Raw genomic sequence first — 20780 nt, forward strand, 5'->3', positions numbered from 1 at the left:
CTGTATAATTTTAGGGTACTTTGTGTACTGAACTGGTTAGCTTAAAAGGGGGTTATGTTTGATTATTGAGTACAGTTAGTTTTTAACCATCTAAGATACTCTTGATAATCATGAGTGCGTCACAATTTTTTTTATTATTGTGATTCTCTGTTTGAGTTGTTTTATATTTATAAAAGTTCTCAATCGTGTTTTTTTTTTGTTCTCAGTAATAATCCACTCAGTAACTAGAAAAGTCTATCAAACTGAGGTTTGATAAAATGTGTACATCTTTTTGAGTACATACTGTAGCTTTCACTTTGAACACTTTGAAGTACAGAACTCAGAGAAGATGACAATGGGCAGCCTTTCCCTTTGATAGAAACTTCATTTTTATTATGGGAATCATGGATTCATTAATATTAAATGCACCAACGACACTATTGCTTTGACCTTCTTGCATCTGATAAAGAACTTTTACTTTATCTTCCAGAATCGCTGAACTTGCCCACTGATTCTTTCTCATACACTTTGTAGCAAATTTAAGTAGTGTATATATTTTTTTGAGAAATAGTATAACAATATACAGATGCAGCCATTCAAAGTGCGCGGTACAGACACGTACCGGAGGTAATTGGCTACGGCGTCGCGCATCGTGACGCAAGATGACGCGGGGTACCGCGGTATGTGATTGGTTGACCGACAGGGGCACTCGTGGTCCGTTGGTCTGTCGTAGAAAGATTTACAGTAAATGTCTTTACTGTGCCCGTTGTAGTATTGAATATTCATATGGAATTTTACCACTGAAGGGAAATCTTAGTGCCTGAGCATAAAAAGAATAGGAGCATACTGCAACGCGTGTGAAGGCCATAAACGATATTAATTTTGGAACATAAACATACAGTATATGGCTGGTCTCGGTACTTTAAAGAAAACATACACGAAACATGGTTTCATTATGACCAGTATCGGTCTTGAGATATTTTTAACTTGATTTACAGTATTTGAGAGTTATGTCTTGACACTGATACTACGTAAATACTGCTCACGTATATGTTTCTAGGTTTATATTATGCATTTCATACGGTCAAATTACTTTTGAGCAACTGATAAGAAGCGCAAAACGGTATGCCCAGGGCGTTTTAGTTTTCGTTTTGTTTTAATGCAGTGCAGTGGATTGATTAGAGATATCAAGTACATACAAGTCATTTTTTAAATGTTGTAGTTCGTCTTGTAAAAATGTTACGAGTACATCATCTGTCAACAATTACACAGGTTCTGTTTCCATATTGCGGATTTTGGTTACGTAACATTATTTTCTAATTTCACGTTGTGAATTTATGATTTGGGCAAACAGAGCCGCAAAGAAGTACATTATGGGTTGTTTTATCTAGAACAAGCGATGCTTAAACCTTTGTCTGATTCTTGTGAAACTATCCACACGGCAGTTACCTAGGAGTTGACTTCAGTGATGTCACTGATGGGATGTTTCTAAAAATCCATCCACTGTAAAACGTCTTCTCCACTTGTCCTGCATATGTATTCGCTAATGAAGCTGTGTGTTCTGAGCCTGGTTCTCTACATTTCTGTATGAACCAGCTTAGAGGGCTAAAGACAGCTTGTGTTTAAATTGAGTGTAAGGTAATTTATGCTTCTAAAGTCATGGTCAGCATTTATTATTGTACTGTGCTGTAAACTTGTTCTGTGCCTAATTACATTATTTTATAGCTTTATCAAATCTGTACATTGTCTGTCGATAATGTTTCTGTAGTGCTTTTTCAGCACTCAGCATGTGACTGCGCCGGTGGCGCTGTGGGTAAGGTTTCTGACTTCCATGTCACACGGTCTGTGATGGAATCCCATGGAACTATGACTTTATTTTTTAACAAACATTTCTTTGAAAAAATGAAACGTTTCACTTGGTCAGAGATTAAATAAAACCTCACTCGCACCAGACAAATTTATATTTCTAAGTATCACAACATGATCGAATTTAAGTCTTTTTAATAACAATGAATAGTCACCTATGCGTTACAAAATAAACATTTATATTGATTTGAATCGTGTTTTGATTTAAATCGTAAACGCGTAGTTAAATATGTGTTTAAAGGCGATATACTGTATAAAAGCGCTGATTCTTATGGAATGTGTTCCGCCGGGGATTCAAAATTTTTTTTTTTATCGCGTATCTAAGGAAAATTGCAGTATAACTTTGTTCACGCACATCATTATACAGTATCTCATTTTGTATTTCTATTAAAAAAATCGTTTTCCCAGCCACTATTGTTGTTATTGTTTTTATCCTGTAAAGCGCTTTGAGGCGCACAGCTTTCTCACCACTTAGATTACTTTTTGACACCATCCTTACACAAAGCAGAAACTGATTGTATTTTCCGATGACATACAAGTGCAAAGATTACAGATTTTAATCGTCTTTTTTCTGAACCAGGGAAAATCTGGTCATGTTTCTCTATAACAATAATAAAAAACTTTATTTTACATATCACCTTTAAAAGTGGCATTTCAAAACAATACAGTAGATGTAAACCACAGATTACAAAGCAAATACCCAGACAAACGCAAATGCGTTTTTAATAAAATGCTTTCATTCATTCAACAGAGAGAGAGTAAAACCTGGGTGTAACAGCTGTTCCTTTTTCTGATCACTCGCTCTCTGGATAAACGTCTCGCCTGTCCAGTTCTTTGTTTTCCTAATTTGCCGATTATGCCTGCTGCGATCCACTCCTACCCTCACACCTAAAGAAGACTATTTTAAATTTCTTTGCGCATCCTTAAGGTGATATCACATAAAGGTGATATGTAAAATAATGTTTTTTTATTGTTGTTATAGAGAAACATGATCAGATTTTCCCCGGTTCAGAAAAAAAGATCTAAAGTATACTAGTTAAGGAAAATAAATCTAAACGGGGAGAAAGCTATGCTGAAAGTTTAAGATACTTAGAAGACAAAGATATTAATTTATTTTAGTCAAAATTTTATATATCACCTTTAAAAGTGGAATCTCAAAGCAAAGTAAATAACCAACACTGATTGTACCCATCTGTCATGCTAATAAAACACCTTGAATTGAATTGAATTGAGGGAGAGAGGGGGGGAGGGCAAGCAAGATAACCAGAACGCAAGGCAAATAAGATACATTCCACAGGCATTCACAACAGCAACATATGAAACGTTTGCACATATAGTTAAGTTATTACTTGGTTTTCAAAGTGCAATGAAATACAATATTGTTGTTGTTGCTGTTCTTGTTGTTTTTATCCTGTAAAGCGTTTTGAGAAGCCACCTTTAAAGGCGATATATACTGTAAAAGCTGTAGAGAAAAAAGAGCTGACTGACAAGATTTAAGATGTGGCTGTCAATGTTGGATTAAAAAAAAATACATTGCCCGACGTTTGTTGCATTGCTTGAAAAATAACTTTATTTCGAGAGACTGGATAAGTAATTCAAGTGTTTTTTTTAACTTCCTGAAAAACAACTAATAATTTAACTATATGTGCAAACGTTTTATGATATGTCGCTGTTGTGAATGTCTGTGGACATGTGCTGGCTGGACAGGAGGCTCTACTGTACACACAGAGGGGCGGGAGAAGGGGACAAGCCGATACATACTCTTAGAGTTTGATTAATAGGGAATATAATACAAAACTATAGTACTAAAAATAAGATACACTCTACAGACATTCACAACGGCGACTGTCAGAAGATAGGACACAGTGGCTCAGGCACCCGCTGAATGGAAAAGGGGCACTTTAATGTTCTGTATGGCTAATACTTAAGCCAATACTAATATTCAATACTTTAATATTCTTTTCTGTATGTTTAACAATAGTGGGTACTGGCCTAATTCATCCCTGCTCCCGTTGTTAGGTGTTAATGTGTTGTTAAGTGTGAATTTGTACCTGTTTCCCTGAGGTCTGGCTTTTTTTCTGGAAAACCATAACTCTGGTCTTGTCCAGATTGACTGTCGGCGCCCAGCAGTGCCAGGTTCTGGCGCAGCCTCTGTTCTGTGGGCGACAGCGGGACCAGGTCGACTGCAAAGAGCAGGAACTAGATTTCCATAATTAAAGCAGATCAGTAAATCAAGGGACAAAACAACTATTGCGCCCGGGTCCTCAATGGGCTTTGACGTGCTAATGCGTTGGTTTAACAGTCCGGGTGTGGCAAGCCTCTAATGTTTAACCTTTAACTGTTTTTCCCATCTACTGTATTGCTTTGAGATGCCACTTTTAAAGGTGATATGTAAAATAAAGTTTTTTATTATTGTTATAGAGAAACATGATCAGATTTTCCCTGGTTCAGAAAAAAGATCTAAAGTGCTACACCAAACTTTCTTAATTCGATGTATTTAAAGCAGTGAACTACTGTAGAGGTAACATAACATTCAGAAATACAATCGAGAATAGTTTTGTGGTGTTTGATTAGATGAAACATTCCTAAAACGTTTAACGTAACAAAATTAAAGACGATTAAAATCTGTAATCTTTCCACTTGTACTGTATGTCATCGGAAAGTTTCTGCTTTGGGTAAGGATGGTATCAAAAAGTAATCTTAAGTGGTGAGAAAGCTGTGCTCAATGTATTTAAGGGACTTAAAAGTAAAAGGAGATGCTTCATATTGCTTGACTAATTTTAAAAACTAAGTTATAAATGCAGTTATAAATCCCTCGGTGGCGCGCCGGGTGTAAATATCAAAATAAACATTCGTCCCGGGCAGAGGCTGAAGAGCGCCCGGCTGGGGTGCGCGGGGAAGAGCAGGACAGGAGTGAAAGGCGGGGTTTAGGAAGGCGTACAGTCTGGGCAGGTATAGATTACACTTTTCTAAAACGTATTTGAAAAATAAAAACGATTACAATCTAATCCTTCCATGTTTGATCCCAAAATCCCAAGAAATATAAATCTAAACGGGTAGAAAGCTATGCTGAAAGTTTATTAAGATACTTAGAAGACAAAGATACTGTATCAATTTATGTTGCATTAGCCTGACTATGATTAAAAAAACACACATAATTAAACACGCGTTTGCGATTTAAATCAGAACACGATTTAAATCAATATAAATGTTTATATTGTAACGCATACTGTCCAGCCTCCATTTCTCTATAAAAATATACTCTATTACACACACACACAATAGAAGCAGGAAGCAGAAGCAGGGACTGTTGTCAGAAGGGAAGAAGGTGACTATTCATTGTTATCAAAAATGACTTAGATTCGATCATGTTGTGATATTTTGAAATATAAAAGTCAATTGATTGTCCATAATATCGCTATTCTATTTTTTCGAAGAAATGTTTAAGTTAAAAGTCCAGCACCAGCTGGATTTGAACACACAACCCGTGAGTTGATAATCGGGCACGTAGACCAGTGGGCTACAAGGGAAGTCGCATGAAGAGAGAGGCGAAACAGCCCTACACAGCCCTGTCGCAGTACACGAATATAATCATATTGTTATTAAATTCTTTAGATACGCGATTCCATATTATATTAGCAGAAAAGCTTAAAACTGCCACTTTTTCACACGCTATTTCACATGCTAGTTAAATACTTCGATGCTTAAAATCGTTAGGGAAAAATGGAATACCGGTGTGTATTTTTCCTTTAAAGTACCGATTCCTGGAATCTGACTGGGTGACACCCTTCTGAAGTGGGTCCATAAAATCTGGTATACGGAAAAGAAAGCGTTGATAAAAAAGCCTGGATTCTCATGTATCTCATACAAGTATCTTTTAATACAGTCTTTGCTGTGCTCTTGAGGATCCTTGTGATATTTTGAGCTCTAGTTGAATGATAAGTGTCGCATTTTAAATCATTTTCGTAGTTAGAAATTATGAAACACCCTGTTAAAAGCAAGGGAGTTTTTATGCCCGTTGAAGTAAAACAAAATGCCTGACAAAGTATTGCTTGGACAGATTCCAAGTGCTTGTACAAATGTGCTAAAGAAATTATACTTTGAGTATGCAGCTTGTCCAAAGTCATTCATTATTAATACTATTAGTAATATCTTCGGTAAAGGCTTTGATGCATAAATATTTCTGATAAAGTTAGGTTGTGTACTTTTGTCCAACTGAGCAATCTTGCCTTCATAAAATATACCAACATTTTAATGACTGATGATTAACATGCTGTAATACACAGTTCAAAATTAAAAGCTCAAATGCTGTACATGAGAGGTTAAGCTCCCCCTGGCGGTTTTACAAGGTGACGCCGGATAGTTTCCGGCATGACGTCAAATGACGAGATTAACTGCGTGATACTGCGTGATACTGCGACACGCCCACCGGGGTATGCCGCGAAATACCCCACACATTTTGAATCACTATCACTGTGTAGTACAATCAGCTATCAGTGTTACATTTGACTGAATTATATAACCTTCGCAGCACTTAAAATGTTCATTTGTGACAGGTAACAAGAAAATGTCTAAACGTATGTCAATATACATACACTTAAATAAGACAGATTGTGGTAGATAAGCAAGTGTACAGAAATAAGTTAATTGGTGCTCAAATTCCCCAGATTTAATAATTTTGTCATTTTGCCAAATACTTTAATCTTAGAAAACACTCAAGTGCATTTGGGGTCTTTTGGTGGCTGAGAGGAGGGGTACTATTGATTGATGTAGAAAATACTTTGAAGTATTAAAATGTACGTGGAAAATATTCATTAGCACAATAGTGTTCAACAGTTTCCCCTTCAAATTCAAAGCACATCATCAAGCTGCACAAGACACATGGTTCCTCTAATATTGTAAATTGAATATGTTGCCAAAAATGTTTTTGAAAGAAATGTACAAATGTGAAGATCAGAGCACTATGCACTGGTATAAATGTTTATAGAAGTTTCAGACACTGATAAACAGTGATTTTTTTAGTAACTAATCAGTGCTGGTGGAGTAAGTGGTAGGTTTTAGATTGCTAACCAGAAATGTATTCCTTAAGGTTGTTGATGATGCCAAAGACTTTGTATCGGTAGATGACCTATGCAAAGGAGCAGAAGTGTCCAACAAGAGAGAGGCGGTCTGTCCAGCAGAAGAAGCAGAAAAATCGAAAAAGCCTTCCTTATAAAAAAGACTGCATGTGCGCATTTTACGCAGTTCTTTGTTGACATTTTCTAATTTTTCTCTTTACTCTGAATAAAGTTTTTTTTTTCAAATTATTTCAGTAAGGAATAAAATATTTAACTTATTATATGGGATGAAATAAAATAGATTTTTAATTTCAAATGCAGCCCTATATTAAAAAAAATTTGAACTTTAAATAAGCAAATGGTTTGAGAGCATTCATATATTTGATTATGATTTTTGAACATGTGAAATAGAACAATGTATTAATCCCATTATGTGATAATATTTAAGATTAATGAAAATGCTCATAGCAATTCCAAAGCACCTCCAAAATTTGTTATGAAAATAAAGGTAATACAGTTTTTTATGCGGGTTAAAAATCATGCAATTATCATCCAGTTCAATTTTGAATCTAAAATATATTTGACAACTTTATGGATAACTTTGTCCAAAAAAATCAATTTATGGAGAATTTCATAAGATGCTTGTTGCTGTGATAATATTCTCTTGCCATAATATGTTTTGACAATTTATATTAAAGACCGTTCTAGTAATATTTTGCAAGTGGAATGAAATGCTTATAGATTTTTGTAATATGTCAACATCAACTAATAAACATAAGTTGTTTATTCTTATTTTCTACTGCCTATTTTGTAGAAGGGACCTGAATTTCAAAACAATCTGAGTGAGTAGTCATCCTCATGCGTAATTGTCTTACCAAATATTATATTGTTTTCATTTAATCTTTGGAACAAATGCTATCTTTAGATTTTTTTTTGTATACCTTTTTATTCCATATGTTAAGTATAACATCAGTAGAACAGGCTAAAAAAGCCTGTTTCAAGGTATCCACAGAGCACTGACAAGTGATGGTGCTGGCTAGCCCTGTAGTTTTTCATCTAAATAGAGCACATACACTACAGGGACTGAAGTTGGATTTTATTCTGAAAACTAATTTATGGTTAAGTAATATGTTTATTCCATGCTGAAAAGAGAAGAAAGAAAATAATGTTTTGGCTGTGGATTTTTCTTCAGGTGTAAGAAAGATGACTCCACAGCCAAATGTTGTTTTCTTCTCTTTTCAGCATGGAATAAACCTATTACTTGTTCCTTTGCAGTCTATGCATGCTGTCGCAGCTACCCACCTGAACAGTTTATAATAAGGCACCCAGGATTATATATCTGTTGTCTTGGTGTCCTTCAAAATTATTTATACTTGAGATGACGGAAACAAAAATACTTCATAAATTCTTAATTTGCACTGTATTCATAATAGCATTGCACGGAACAAAGTCATTTTTATAATTTCAGACATGTCAGAAATAAGATTTTATTTAAAATAATCTGGGGAATGAATACATGTCACACTGTTTTCTATGTAGTTTCTATCCTTTTCTGTTGTGTCATAGAAGAACTCTTGTTAATCTACTGATCCATGCAACATTTTCACGGATAACCACTGGTAATTTTTCCTCATAATTTACTTCTTCATTGTTATCTGAAAATTATACATTGCACTTCCTAGGACTGGGCTAAAAATGTCTTCATGGAGTTCCAACTTGCAACATCACACCTGAAGATCTGAAAAAAAGATGGGCTGAAGAGTGATAGTTTACATTTACTGGAACCATTTGAAATTGGGGGTGAGTTTCCCGAAAGCATTGTAGCACTGAGGACATCGTAAACTTGATCTTAAGATGTATTGTTAATGTACAAGTGTTTCCCATCATATCTAAACCATCATATCTAAAATAGCACGTTAAATCCTTCGTGATCTATGTGCTCCCTGACCCACTCGTTAATCACTAAGTGCTTCTTAAACTGGCTACCTCTTGCACCAACCTTAGCGACAGATCGCCAGACAGAGCACATCCAATTCACGTCATGACAATTCTCTGAAAAATTAGAATAATAAGATTGTATATTAAGGATTGTGATATTTTGTTGTACTATGTAAGAGGAAATTGGGAAAAACATTTATTTATACAGTAATTTATTAGTTATACTGGGAAAATTTCATATTCATAAGTCAAATGGTCCAATAATACACCTTTTTATACTTTTGAGGTGGAGCTGAAATTTAACTTAAATTCCATAAAGACTAAAAAATACTAAAGCAAGGAAAACATTTGATATATGTAAAAATATAACTTGGTTACATAAATATTTACCTCATTGCTGCTGGCAGTTCATTGTTTTTTTTGTTCTGTTTGTTTTCTTTCTTTTATCTGTATTTTCTCCTCTACTTGTATTTGTAAATTTGTTATATTGTAACGAATACGCCCCTGTGTATAACAGGAAGCTTGGCAGCCCAGGCCGAAAGAGTTCTGCTTTTGCTCGGCTGGCAAGTTCCCTGTTGCATGAAGCAGGAGACCCAGGTTCGATCCCATGCGGTGGTGGGATGAACTGGGGTGGGAGCGACGAGAGCACATTCCCAGAGAACCCCAATCCGTTGCAATACATTTAATTTTAAAAAATAAAAAATGCTAAGTTTTATATTTGACTAGATAATATGATTTTCATGATGAAATGCAGTAATGCATTATTTAAGTTAAATCATTGGGCCTTATATTTATATTTAAAGTTCGAATACCATTTTATGTTCTGTCGTGATTGTTGACAGTAAAGCTTAGACCTGCTTGTTTTTAAATTTGATTATAGGTCCTGTATTTGTTGAGTGACATATGCCAAGCTTAGTAGTTAATTTTTCCAGATGTCATGTTAATAAGACCAATTAAAATGTAGTTCCAATACACCCAATAACTATAAATAACAGTATTTTCTCATGAAACACTGATTCTTAACAATGGCAGCACGCCAAAAAATTATTGCTTTAAATTAAAGACGCCTTGCAGTATGCATACGCTCTCCACAGTCAGTCTTGGTTTTCTTTTACGGCATGTCAATTATTTATTTTATTTTCTCTTAGAAACAAATGGTGTCTCATTTTGTGCCTTTCTATACACTTTTGTTTAATTGGTTAATGATGTCATGTTTACTTCATATTCCTTTTCACAACTTTATTTCATCCCACTGAAGGACCAAAACCGACACAATATAATGAAAGTATTGTCAATCGATTATTTTCAATCAACTTGTGATGCTTTTTGTTAAGCGACTTCAGGGCCAGGGTTAACAAAGAAGTACTTTATACTCACTTGTAAAATTGCCGATTAAGTAGGGTTTTGTGAAACGCACGAAAAAGTGGCACATACGTTGTGTATACATCATAAAGTTGCATGTTAATCTCTAAGATTCATCGTTTTCGGGAAACTCACCCCGGAACAGTTAATTAAGAGGCCAGGTCCATTCTCAAGGACCCCAGGCAATCCCAGTCACAAACTGTTTTCTCTCCTACCGTCCGGTAAACGGTACCGAAGCATTCGGTCCAAGTCCAACAGACTGCGGAACAGCTTCTACCTCCAGGCAATAAGACTGCTTAATAGCCAACCTGCAGCTCCTTTAGCAAATCACCTGTAATGGCTACATGGACACACAGTTTTCACTGTATTCAGCATAACCGCACTACTTGTATATATTGTATACACCATGGACACATAGCAGCTCTACTCATATTGAGTTTATTCAATTTCTATTACATCTATTATTATGTAACCTTATTTTCATAACCTCAATTTTGTGATTTTTGTGAGCTCGCAGAAAAGACATTTCATTGCCAGCAACTACTGCTGTACACTGTATTGGTGTGCATTTGATATATAAACTTTGATTTGATTTGGGTGCCACATTGAATCTGGGGTGGCTGTCCATTCCAGGGAAGGTAAGAGAGGTGGAATGCCACGTTGTCCTGTTAACAGGGGACACAGACAGGCAGGCAATAACTTGGACAGTTCAGTAGGGGGGAGAATTTCCTTTCAACTAAGAAAAACGCTCAGCCATGTGTATGCTCTCTCGAGGCACCAGTTCTGTAGGGGTTTGGGCATTTACTGGGACAATTATTAATTGTGGCAGTAAATCACGAAATTATTATTTTAATGACCTTAGAATCCAACCATACGGTATAACACAAACAACGCACACACACAGGTACTAATACACGACGATACATTTATTAATACATAAAATGTGCATGTAAACATAACAGATCTTATCGTGAGGGTTAGCAGAATACAAAAGATATATATTCATTCAGTTACGAAGAGGACATACGTTCAGTATATCATTTATTTAGACCTTTTCAAAAATTAACTTGTTACAACTTCTGCATTAGATACTCAAAACAAGTACATAACTCTTAGGAATTAAATTGATATCAACTGGTTGGGATAATTGAATTCTCAAGCTGTAATGGAGTGAAGTTGAATACTCATCCAATCTCTGGGGATTCAGATCTCCTGCAGGCACAAAGAAACAGTCACAGGCTTGTTGCTGTCCAATCCGCGCTCTCTGGCTCGGTGCCAGGCCATGCTGTGCGGCTTGCGACGGTGCACTGCTGATGCTCTCTGAAGACCGGCTAGTTAGTGTTGGCTTTAACTAGCAAAGTTTGTGCACAGGAGAAAAGTCTGTGGGTCCCAGCAGGTCAGGAAGAGGACCGGTTCTTTCCTGATGAAGCTAGTTCTGAATACTGATTCAGCTGTCCACAATTCTGACCTGTGAGGCTTGCTGCTGATGCTAACCTTGGGTGGATCCCTTGGTTAGGCTGGCAACCTCCACTCTCGACTCTTAGAACAAAGCAAAGTTCTGGCACTCGGACACACTGGCTGTTACGTGGAGTCTCAGGATGGTCAGGAGGCACGCTGCGAGAATGTCCTGCGCTTCCCAACTGTTCTGGCCTGCGGACCGTCCTGCCCTGGAATTGTCTCGCACCCCTGGAATTCTTCCCGGAGCTCTGTGTTGCCTGTTTTCATGGGCATCAGGGACCCATGTGGGTTATTCGGCCCTACCAGTCCCTGATTGATTGATCAAGGTGAGATAAGAGTCACTTACTCCTGACACTTAGGAATGCAGTCCAGATGTCCACCTGACACTCCTTAGACAGATAGGCGCCAATGGATGACCATTGATCATGATAGCCAGGCTTAGCTAAGTGCATCCCCATTTGGGAGATGTCCCTCATCAAAAGAAAACTTAAATCAGCCTGCATGAATAGCTTCTCTGTGGCTGCACCACAGAGATGAAGAGAGAGAAGGGGCCTCACTGGCAAGGGAGCAGAAAACTTAATTCTTGTATTTTAATAAGCCTTGCTGCTACACATCTATAATCTTTTTGTTCCTCTGAATTCATCAGTATGTTTCAGGATTAGTATTAGAAGAAGACATTAAACATTCATTCTCTACACACTGGTGTTTCTTTTTGAGTTACAATAATCTCTTGTGGCAGATGCAACTATCAAGAATGTGTGTCAAAACTCATGTTAGAGGTAAGCAAACTGCAGTATCCTGTGCTGTTTCGGCATTCTGAATTTAGCTCTTGACAAAATCAATAGATGACTCTTGCAGTGCATTACATACTGTATAGCCTCATCTGTTTTAATACTTCTTTAAATCCACTTATAGAGTATTAATGTGGAATTATGTAACTAAAATGGAATTTTGGAAGCTGAAATAAAAAATAGCCGAAGTATAATAACTTTCCAAAAACATTATTCACAATATTAGTTTATGAATATGAATGTTGTTTCCATATATTGTGATTATTTCCAATCAGCCTTCTACTCCACTTTCCCCTTTATCTGTTCCTACTCTGATTCATCAATTACATATATCCCCTTAAATATGAAAATGTTTTTTTTGCACATTTTAAATGTAATTATATTAATTTGAAATTACGTATTACTGTTGGCAACTTACCTTCATGTTAATTATGGTACTTATAAATGTATTTGTCTTTAATAAGTAGTATTTTAATTACATCTATTTTGATTTGTATTACACACAAAGAGGAAAATTATCTAATTTACTCAAATGAACATTTTCATTTAAATGTGACTTTTTTAATAAAAATGTTTACCAAACCGCTTTATACCATACAGCGTTGCGGGAAGCTGAAGCCTACCCGGCAAACAATGAGAGCAAGGCAGGGTACACCCTGGATGGGGCACCAGTCAGTCCCAGAGTAAGTGCAAGCCAATCATACATGGGGACATGGAGGCCAAGGTAAAGGCCAAAGGGGGGGGAATTTGGCCCGCACACTGGGATAACCCTACTCTTATCAAGAAATGCCCGGGGATCTTTAATGACCACTGAGAGTCGGGACCTTGGTTTAATGTCTCATCCGAAACACAGCACCCACTACAGTACACAGCATCCCTGCCACTATATCGGGGCATTGGGACCCACACAGCTTAGCTTAAGTGGGTAGCCAGTTGTAGGGTGATGTGGCTGCTGGCTTGATAAAAATGTAGTACCGCATTTTTTTGTTATTTCATATTTAATACAATGTTTAAAAGACTCTCTTTATATTAAAACAAATGGGTCAAGGGAATATCCATGATATTCGAGAGCATTGGCATTCATTTCCCTGATCCCACTCCAAAATGTTTCCAGCAGGTGGTGGAAAGCCACGTGAGAGGCTTTTTATCATGTAAATTGACCCATTGTTGTGTTTTACTAATGGACAACAGGTCAGTGAGTAAATACTGAAGTCTGTTCAGTTAATGTCTGTATTCTACCCTTTTGGGTCCTGGGTCTTTTTAAGCATCATAAACTAGCTAGCAAGTGTGAGAATCCTGTCATAGAGAGACTAAAGAACAGAGTATAGAGTGTACTCAACAAAACATAATCCATTTTCCTGGTACTTTACCACGCTAATGCATTTTCTTTGCATAAAATAGTACAATAATGATCTTTTAATGCAGGAAGTTGCTTATTGATTTTAATTAAATCACAATGTTTCAGCTGTGGAGACTTCTTCGGGTGTGACACACCTGATGAATGTAGACAAGGGTTGGGCAACTAGCAAGAGACTAGAGTTAGAAGAAGAAAGGTTGCAAGGTGGGAAATAGGAATATAGTCAGGTACTGAGGTACCAAGCCATGTAGAGCTTTAAAGGTGAGCACGTGGATTTTGATTTAGATACAAAAAACCATATAGGAAGCCGGTGCAAGGCATTAGTGGGTAACTTTCTGCTTTTGTGCAGTAGGAGGGTTTACTGAGGACTGTTCTGCCTCTGCATTTTCATTGTGTCTCAGACCCTGAGCCAACGCAGAAAACACCTCGGTTCCTTGTTTTGGATTGAAGCGCTTGGTTAGATGCTTGATTTGTCCCTAGATTTTTGAGACATGTCAACAATCAACAAGAGCCATAACAATAATGGGCTTTTTTTATCCATAGATTTTTGTTAGCTGATTTATTCAATCATTTGGGACACGGTGTTCTAGCTAGCCTTTGATTTTCTTTCTCAAGCTGTTCTGGACTAGGAGCAAAATATCTTAAGAAAAGCTTATATTTTTTCTAAATACTAGTAAACCAGATGTGTTCGAATATTGCCTAATTGCTTAATATGATCTGTAACTTTTCTTACATTAAAAAATGATTGTCACCAATTTTTTACTGATTAAATATCTACTTTGCTATATTCCACTATTCTTAAAGCATTCCATTAGTGTCTGCTTTTCCTGAAATCTTTGTTTCAGATTCTACCTGTATAGCTTCATTGTGAGGCAAAAACATGGTGGTGCTGCCTAGGTTGCTGGGGCCCTAGGTTGCCCATTGTGTGAGTGTGTGGATGTCTGTGTGAGCCCTGTGATGGACTGGCGCCCCATCCAGAGTGTATCCCAGCTTATTTACCGGGATAGGTTCCGACTCCCCTGCAGAGTACTCAACCCAATTTACTTTGTCACCCAATTCTCATTTTTCAATGAACTAATTACTATTTCCTTTAATACAAACAGGCACTGGCATATTTCATTAGCTCAACTCTGTTGCCCAATTCTCAGTCTTTAGTAAAATAATCACTTCAACTTAACTCTTTGCCTTTACCAAGCAACAGATCTTTACCTTTGTTTTCATTAACAAGCTGGTCTTATAAGCCTTATTATTAGCCCAGAGGAGTGGCTAATTCCATGCAGTCTATCTAAACAGCTCTTTTCCATTATGTGAACTCCCTGTGAGAGCCAATTGAAGGTTGAAGGTGTAAACTGATTTTTTGATTATAGACTAGTTGTTTAGTAATGCATATAATGATATCATCACCTATTGATACATTATTAGCTCAAGTCTGGTCCCGGGTAGATGTATGTGGTCATGGTTTATGGGTTCCAGAGTAAACAACGTTCTTCAAGTATTCACAAGCCAAAGACACTGAGACCAACTCAGCACTAATTCTTATTTCTCCACTGTGTGGTTATTTATACATTTACAGTATTTCAAATTAATAAAAAGTTGTGAGGGATCAGATATCAAGACCTTGTGGAAAACAGGTTAAAAGAACAGGGACAGCAGTTTTCCAACATATTAATTTTTGTCTTAGATCCTGAAGTCTATCACATCAGTATAATAAAGGTTATGATTTTTATAGATAGATAAGACTTTATTGATCCCGAAGGAAGTTGATGTGTTACAGCAGTCCAGCCCAAGACAAGCAAAAAACAGACATCAGAATAGACAAAACATTTTAATACATACAGTAATACAAAATAAATACATAGGTGTGTGCAAAATATGCTCATAGTAACTGTTAAAACAATAAAATATGTGCAAAATGTGCATACGTATATACAGATTGAGTGTCCAAAAAAAAGTACAATGGAGCAACATGCTGTCCATAGACGAGTAAATGAAGGGCTAACAGTCCTAGCCTAGGGCAGCGTTATACACCCTGGCAGCCGCCGGGAGGAAAGACCTGCGGAAATGTTCCCTTGAACACCGTAACTGGAGCAGTCTGTTGCTAAAAGTGCTCCACTGTCCAATAACAGTCCCATGAAGTGGGAGAGAGGCGTTGTTCATGATGTCTGTGAGCTTGATCAGCATTTCTCCTCTATTCTTCTTATTGTTTAATTTATATTCCTCTTCATTTATTCTATTGCTCATGATTTGCTGTGCATTATCCTTCTTATTTCATGGTCAAACTATAAACTTCACAAACTATATATACTTATATACATTATATATACTTATATAATGTAGCACAGTCAAAATGTTCACAATACTTTTACAATATAGTGTCCCCATCACTATACTGGGGCCTTAGGAGCCACAGGGACCACAGGGTGAGCACCCCCTACTGATCACTGACTTTCTGTTATTGGAATTTGACTAAAAATGTTGATTATTTAATTTCTGAAAAACTGGAACCTTTTTTTTAAATACTGCAAATTTGTATTTACAGAAACAGAAATAGTTTAGCAAGGGAGAGATTATAAAGGATAATGCGTTGCATTGATTTTAGTTGCAGACTTGCAGGACATCCAAAATAGAAGAAGGATTGTGTGCCAGAGCTGCATCATTATACAGTAGAAGTGCAGTTCAAGAACCCCCCTTCTTTGTTTTAACTAATGTTGTAATTTTGAAGAAGTAGAACTTTGTGGTTCAACTGTTATTAATATACAGTAGATAGTACTGTGCTGTAACTAACCACTTTTGGATGTCTGCTGAGGTAAAAACAGTTTAACTTGTTTCATGTGTGAAAGAAAATGACTTTTCAGCAATTTGCTGAAGCACTTGAATCATGTCAAGCAATTGAATGTGCACAATCAGCAATTTTGTTAAATGTTTTCCATTTCAAGAGAAAGGTACTGCATATTTAATACTGTTTCTGTCAGTTTGATTCTTTATCATTTTAGATTTTAATTAAAACTGTTTTCCTTTGATGACTCTGTTTCATATATAATTGCTTTTTCTCCAATGAGCTCATATCCTGTAAAATAATTATTTATTAAGAAAACACAAAACACTTGACATATTTATAGGAAACATTTATTTTAATATACATTTTGTGGATCATTAACATAAGTTTTGAACATATGTACATCCAGAATAGTTTATTTGTTTTGTACAACAAAATCAAACTTTATTCCTTGTTTCCAATATAAAAACTTATATGTTTATAAAACAGAAAGACAAAATATTAAGGTATAATGGAAAAATAGCCTTCTAGTTCAGAGGTAGTTACACTGTATATACATCAGCTATCCTACTTTAAAAGCAAAATTGAACAAAAGTTATAAAAATCAGAAGTCAGTTGCATCTGTATGCTTTTCAATAAATACAATATTTTTGGTTAAGAGGAATATCTTTAAATGACTGTAATTATATCAAGAGGGCCGTATGTAAAAATAAATGAATTCTGGTAAAATTTAAAGATGTGTGCTTCAAGTCTTTAGAGGGTTTTCATTGTCCTTTAGGCCAATATAGGAGAAAAGGGGAAGTACTTGTGCACAGAAACAGAAGAAAGATTATGTTCCTTTCAAACAAAATATCAAAAAGCTAATATTCATCCTAAAATTCTGAATAAACAATCAATGTAACAAATTTGTTTTCAGTTGTAATTTAAACAATAATGTTAGCCACCTTGGATTTATACTTTCCAATCTTGAAAGTACAGATGCCCCAGGTTGTAATGCTACTGTAGTTTTGTTCAACATTAGGCATGGTAATTACTGTATTTTCATAGAAAACAATGTGTACTACAGCTGTGAATGTTGCACATCTTCCAACTCAGTAGATTTGATTACCTAACTGGGATGTTTAACTATGCTGCTGAAAATGATGGGGAAAGTTGCTTTGCTTTTATAAATTAATTACAAGTAGATGTTACTTGAGTAAGGGATTAATTTTGAAGATGTCAGCTGAAAATCTAAGTTGTGTTTTAAAACTGCTACTAGGAGGCATTTCTTTACTCAAAGGGTTGTGGACTATGGAAGAAGCTACCAATGAATGGATAAGGTCCTTGGATCAATAAACTACTAAAATGGGCCAACTGGCCTCCTTTCATTTGTAACCCTAGGTTTTTTTAGTGTGCCACAATTTAAAGTAATACATTACCATTTTAAACTGTTTCTCTCAACTTTTCTTTTTATAAAGCACTTACATGTGTACATTGTAACAGATACTGTACTTTTTAAAAAGTAAGTTTCCTCAACAGTGGTCAGTAATGTTAATAAATTACCCTATACCTAAGAAACAGCTTTTCTTAGATCTCTAAGTACCGGGAGCACTGTAACAACTGTATACATGCACTAACAGATCAAAAGAAGTAAAGGATATAGTAAGTTTTTAGAAATAGAGAATATAACAAGCTTTTAATGCAATTTTGTTAAAAGTGTATTTTCCTATTTTATATGTACCATAGAAAATTATTTATATATTCTCTGGATATCATTATTAATGATGTATAGTTGATCACCCTAACTAAAGAAACCTAGCTTAATCTAAAGCAAGGTTGAATGTTGTGGAGGTGATTACTTGCAATTTTGTAAACATCAAACAAAAAAAAAATTACAAGCTTTAGATTTATACAGTTGAAGATAAAGGTTTGCAGTGGGGTGCATTTTACAATATGCTAAGACTGTTCTTTCAGGGTAGTTATATTCCATTTCAGAATTAATCACCATTCCAAGTGGCTTTTCTGGTAAAGATACTCACTTGGTTAGAAGCTCTCTCTATGAAGCTCTAATCTAATGACTACAGATTTGAGCTAGCAGCTGACTATGACCAGAACTGTCCAGTCAGTGATACACTACAGGCTGAACAGGGAGAGAGTAGGTGGCCAGGGTTACCTTGGCTCTAAGCACAACAGCGACATTTGAAGGCAGGTATGCAGTAATGTCAGTGAGGGACATGCCTCTCCTCCAGAAGGCGCTGAACCTCTGGTACAGGGCTGTGTTGCCTGTGACACGTTAATATACAAATGGCTCAAAGGTGGATGCACCTTCATCATTCTCTTTTGTGTGGTCACAGAGTTTGTAGCTGTGTATACTGAAATGTGAAAAAGCATTATCGGCAGTTCCATATCAAGTGTGTATGACTAAACATACAGTAATTTGTGAATGTAAATAAAAAAAAACTGACTTTCAAAGGTCAGGTCTTTCAGGTCTTAAATGACTTTCAAAGCTCAAAGGTCAGGCTTTGCATTAGAGAATCACAAGCTGAACTCAGTAAATCTTCTATGTTCATGACTGCAAATTGAACCCTATGATAGTACTTCTATTTGGACTTTAACAAGTATAATAATTAAAACAAAACCTGCATAATATGACAGTAATAGCATTTTGCCACTAATAAAATATTTTTTATTAAAACAATTTGTTGGGTGCTGTGCATGTTCAAGAACTACTTTTGAAACAACAGTTAGCTACAGACATAGCATTATGCCAATTTTAAAACTGCTCATGAAGGTAGGAGTTAAAATTAATCAATATACAGTTACTTAAGCATAATGGTCCCTTCTTGAGTGATGATTGTTTAAGCAATTGATTTGCTACCTACTGTCCTTTGGAAAGTGTTGTATGGCTTCTAATGATACTAAATTCAGTATATTTTAAAAAATACTAAATTATTAATTAAATGGAAATGGTGAGGAAGAGTAAATTCCATTACAGGAACTACTGCTGCTTTTCAGGAGGTTGTTCTTCATCCGTTAGAGAGGGCCCTGTGCCAGAGAAAGTTGTACAGTCTTTCCTGGGGGTTGTTTGCTGTTGGCAGAGGATTAGAGGAACTGAGGAGGATGGAGGGTAATGGATTGGCTCTCGTGTAGGCAGGATACTGCCCTCAAAGAACATATCCACATCAGAGAAGGAGACAAGAGCCTGTGTGGAGTCATAGGAGCTCTTTTCAGTTTCCTCAGAAACAAATGAATTCAAGGTTTCCTCCTGTGGGGACTTGGACTTCCTGCAGAGAAGATGGAAGTCCTCCTTGAAGTGGGGGTTGAACAAGAGATAGAGAAGAGGGTTCAGGCTAGCTGGGAGGGGAAAAAGAATGAGCAAGACAGACTTGATCACCTCCTCACTAATGGGGAAAAGACTGAGAAGGGAAGAAAAGGTGAGAAAGGCCACAGGACAGTAGAGCAAGCAATTGGTAAAGATAAGCCAGGCCACATGCTTAATCATTGCACAGTCCCAGACGCTGTTAAACTCTCCTGTCATCAGATCCCAATAAAGCTTGATGTAGGTGCCGGTGATCACCAAGAAGCATAGGGTGTTCATCATGATGAGGGCCACCATGAAGCCTAGAGTGGAAGAATGCCCTTCTGGGAGCGGGTAGGGGAGGCAAAGAGGTGAAGATCCATATTCTCCCACTTTGAAGATGGGCAGTGCTGCTGCTGCCAGGGACAGCCCCACACAGCACAGTGCAGCTGCTTTGACACTGCTGAAGGAGGGGGACTTGCCATAGGCCCTAACACAGGACACAGAAATGCTGCACTGCACTGCTGCTAATGTCAAGAAGAGGATGGATGCTTCAGAGGCAAAGATGGAGAAGAAGCCACCGACCTGGCAGCCCAGGCCTGTCTCCCATTGAGCTCCATGCTGGGAGAACTCCCCAAAGGTCAGTGTGTCCACCAGCGCCAGAGTACCTGTGCATAGCCCCGTCAGCAGGTTGGCTCCACCAATAAAACCAATGACAAACTTGACAGGGGAAAGGTAACTGGGTGAGACAAGGACTGTGACAATTAACAGGGTGTTACAAATAAGAGAGACCAGAGCAATAGCCCACACACCCATCCGAATTACCCAGCTGTCAAACAGGTATTCACATGGCTTGAATGGGCCTAAAAAAAGGTTAAAAAAAGATCATCAGGAAAGTTGTCAATTCAAAAAGACATTT

At 36.8% G+C, this 20780-nt stretch overlaps 2 protein-coding genes across 8 annotated transcripts in view; one reads left to right on the forward strand and one right to left on the reverse strand.

Annotated features, from left to right (window-relative positions):
- The window catches only part of ube2t (ubiquitin-conjugating enzyme E2T (putative)), a 40499-nt gene extending 28354 nt beyond the window's left edge, over positions 1–12145 (forward strand). For 2 of the 5 annotated variants that reach the window (XM_088639763.1, XM_088639766.1), the window contains one exon: positions 6935–7694. In XM_088639763.1, the coding sequence (XP_088495889.1) occupies positions 6935–7060 (126 nt within the window). In that variant the 3' untranslated portion in view covers positions 7061–7694. Of the gene's footprint in view, positions 1–6934; positions 7695–8584 lie in introns of those variants that run through there. The other 3 variants (XM_088639762.1, XM_088639764.1, XM_088639765.1) reach the window with 2 other exon arrangements.
- A 4773-nt stretch (positions 12146–16918) lies between these two features.
- The window catches only part of lgr6 (leucine-rich repeat containing G protein-coupled receptor 6), a 254807-nt gene continuing 250945 nt past the window's right edge, over positions 16919–20780 (reverse strand). For all 3 annotated transcript variants that reach the window (XM_088639760.1, XM_088639761.1, XM_088639759.1), the window contains one exon: positions 16919–20724. In XM_088639760.1, the coding sequence (XP_088495886.1) occupies positions 19562–20724 (1163 nt within the window). In that variant the 3' untranslated portion in view covers positions 16919–19561. The remainder of the gene's footprint in view (positions 20725–20780) is intronic.

This window comes from Lepisosteus platostomus, chromosome 7 (genome assembly GCF_059453375.1).
Source record: "Lepisosteus platostomus isolate fLepPlt1 chromosome 7, fLepPlt1.hap1, whole genome shotgun sequence".
Classification (NCBI taxonomy): domain Eukaryota; kingdom Metazoa; phylum Chordata; class Actinopteri; order Semionotiformes; family Lepisosteidae; genus Lepisosteus; species Lepisosteus platostomus.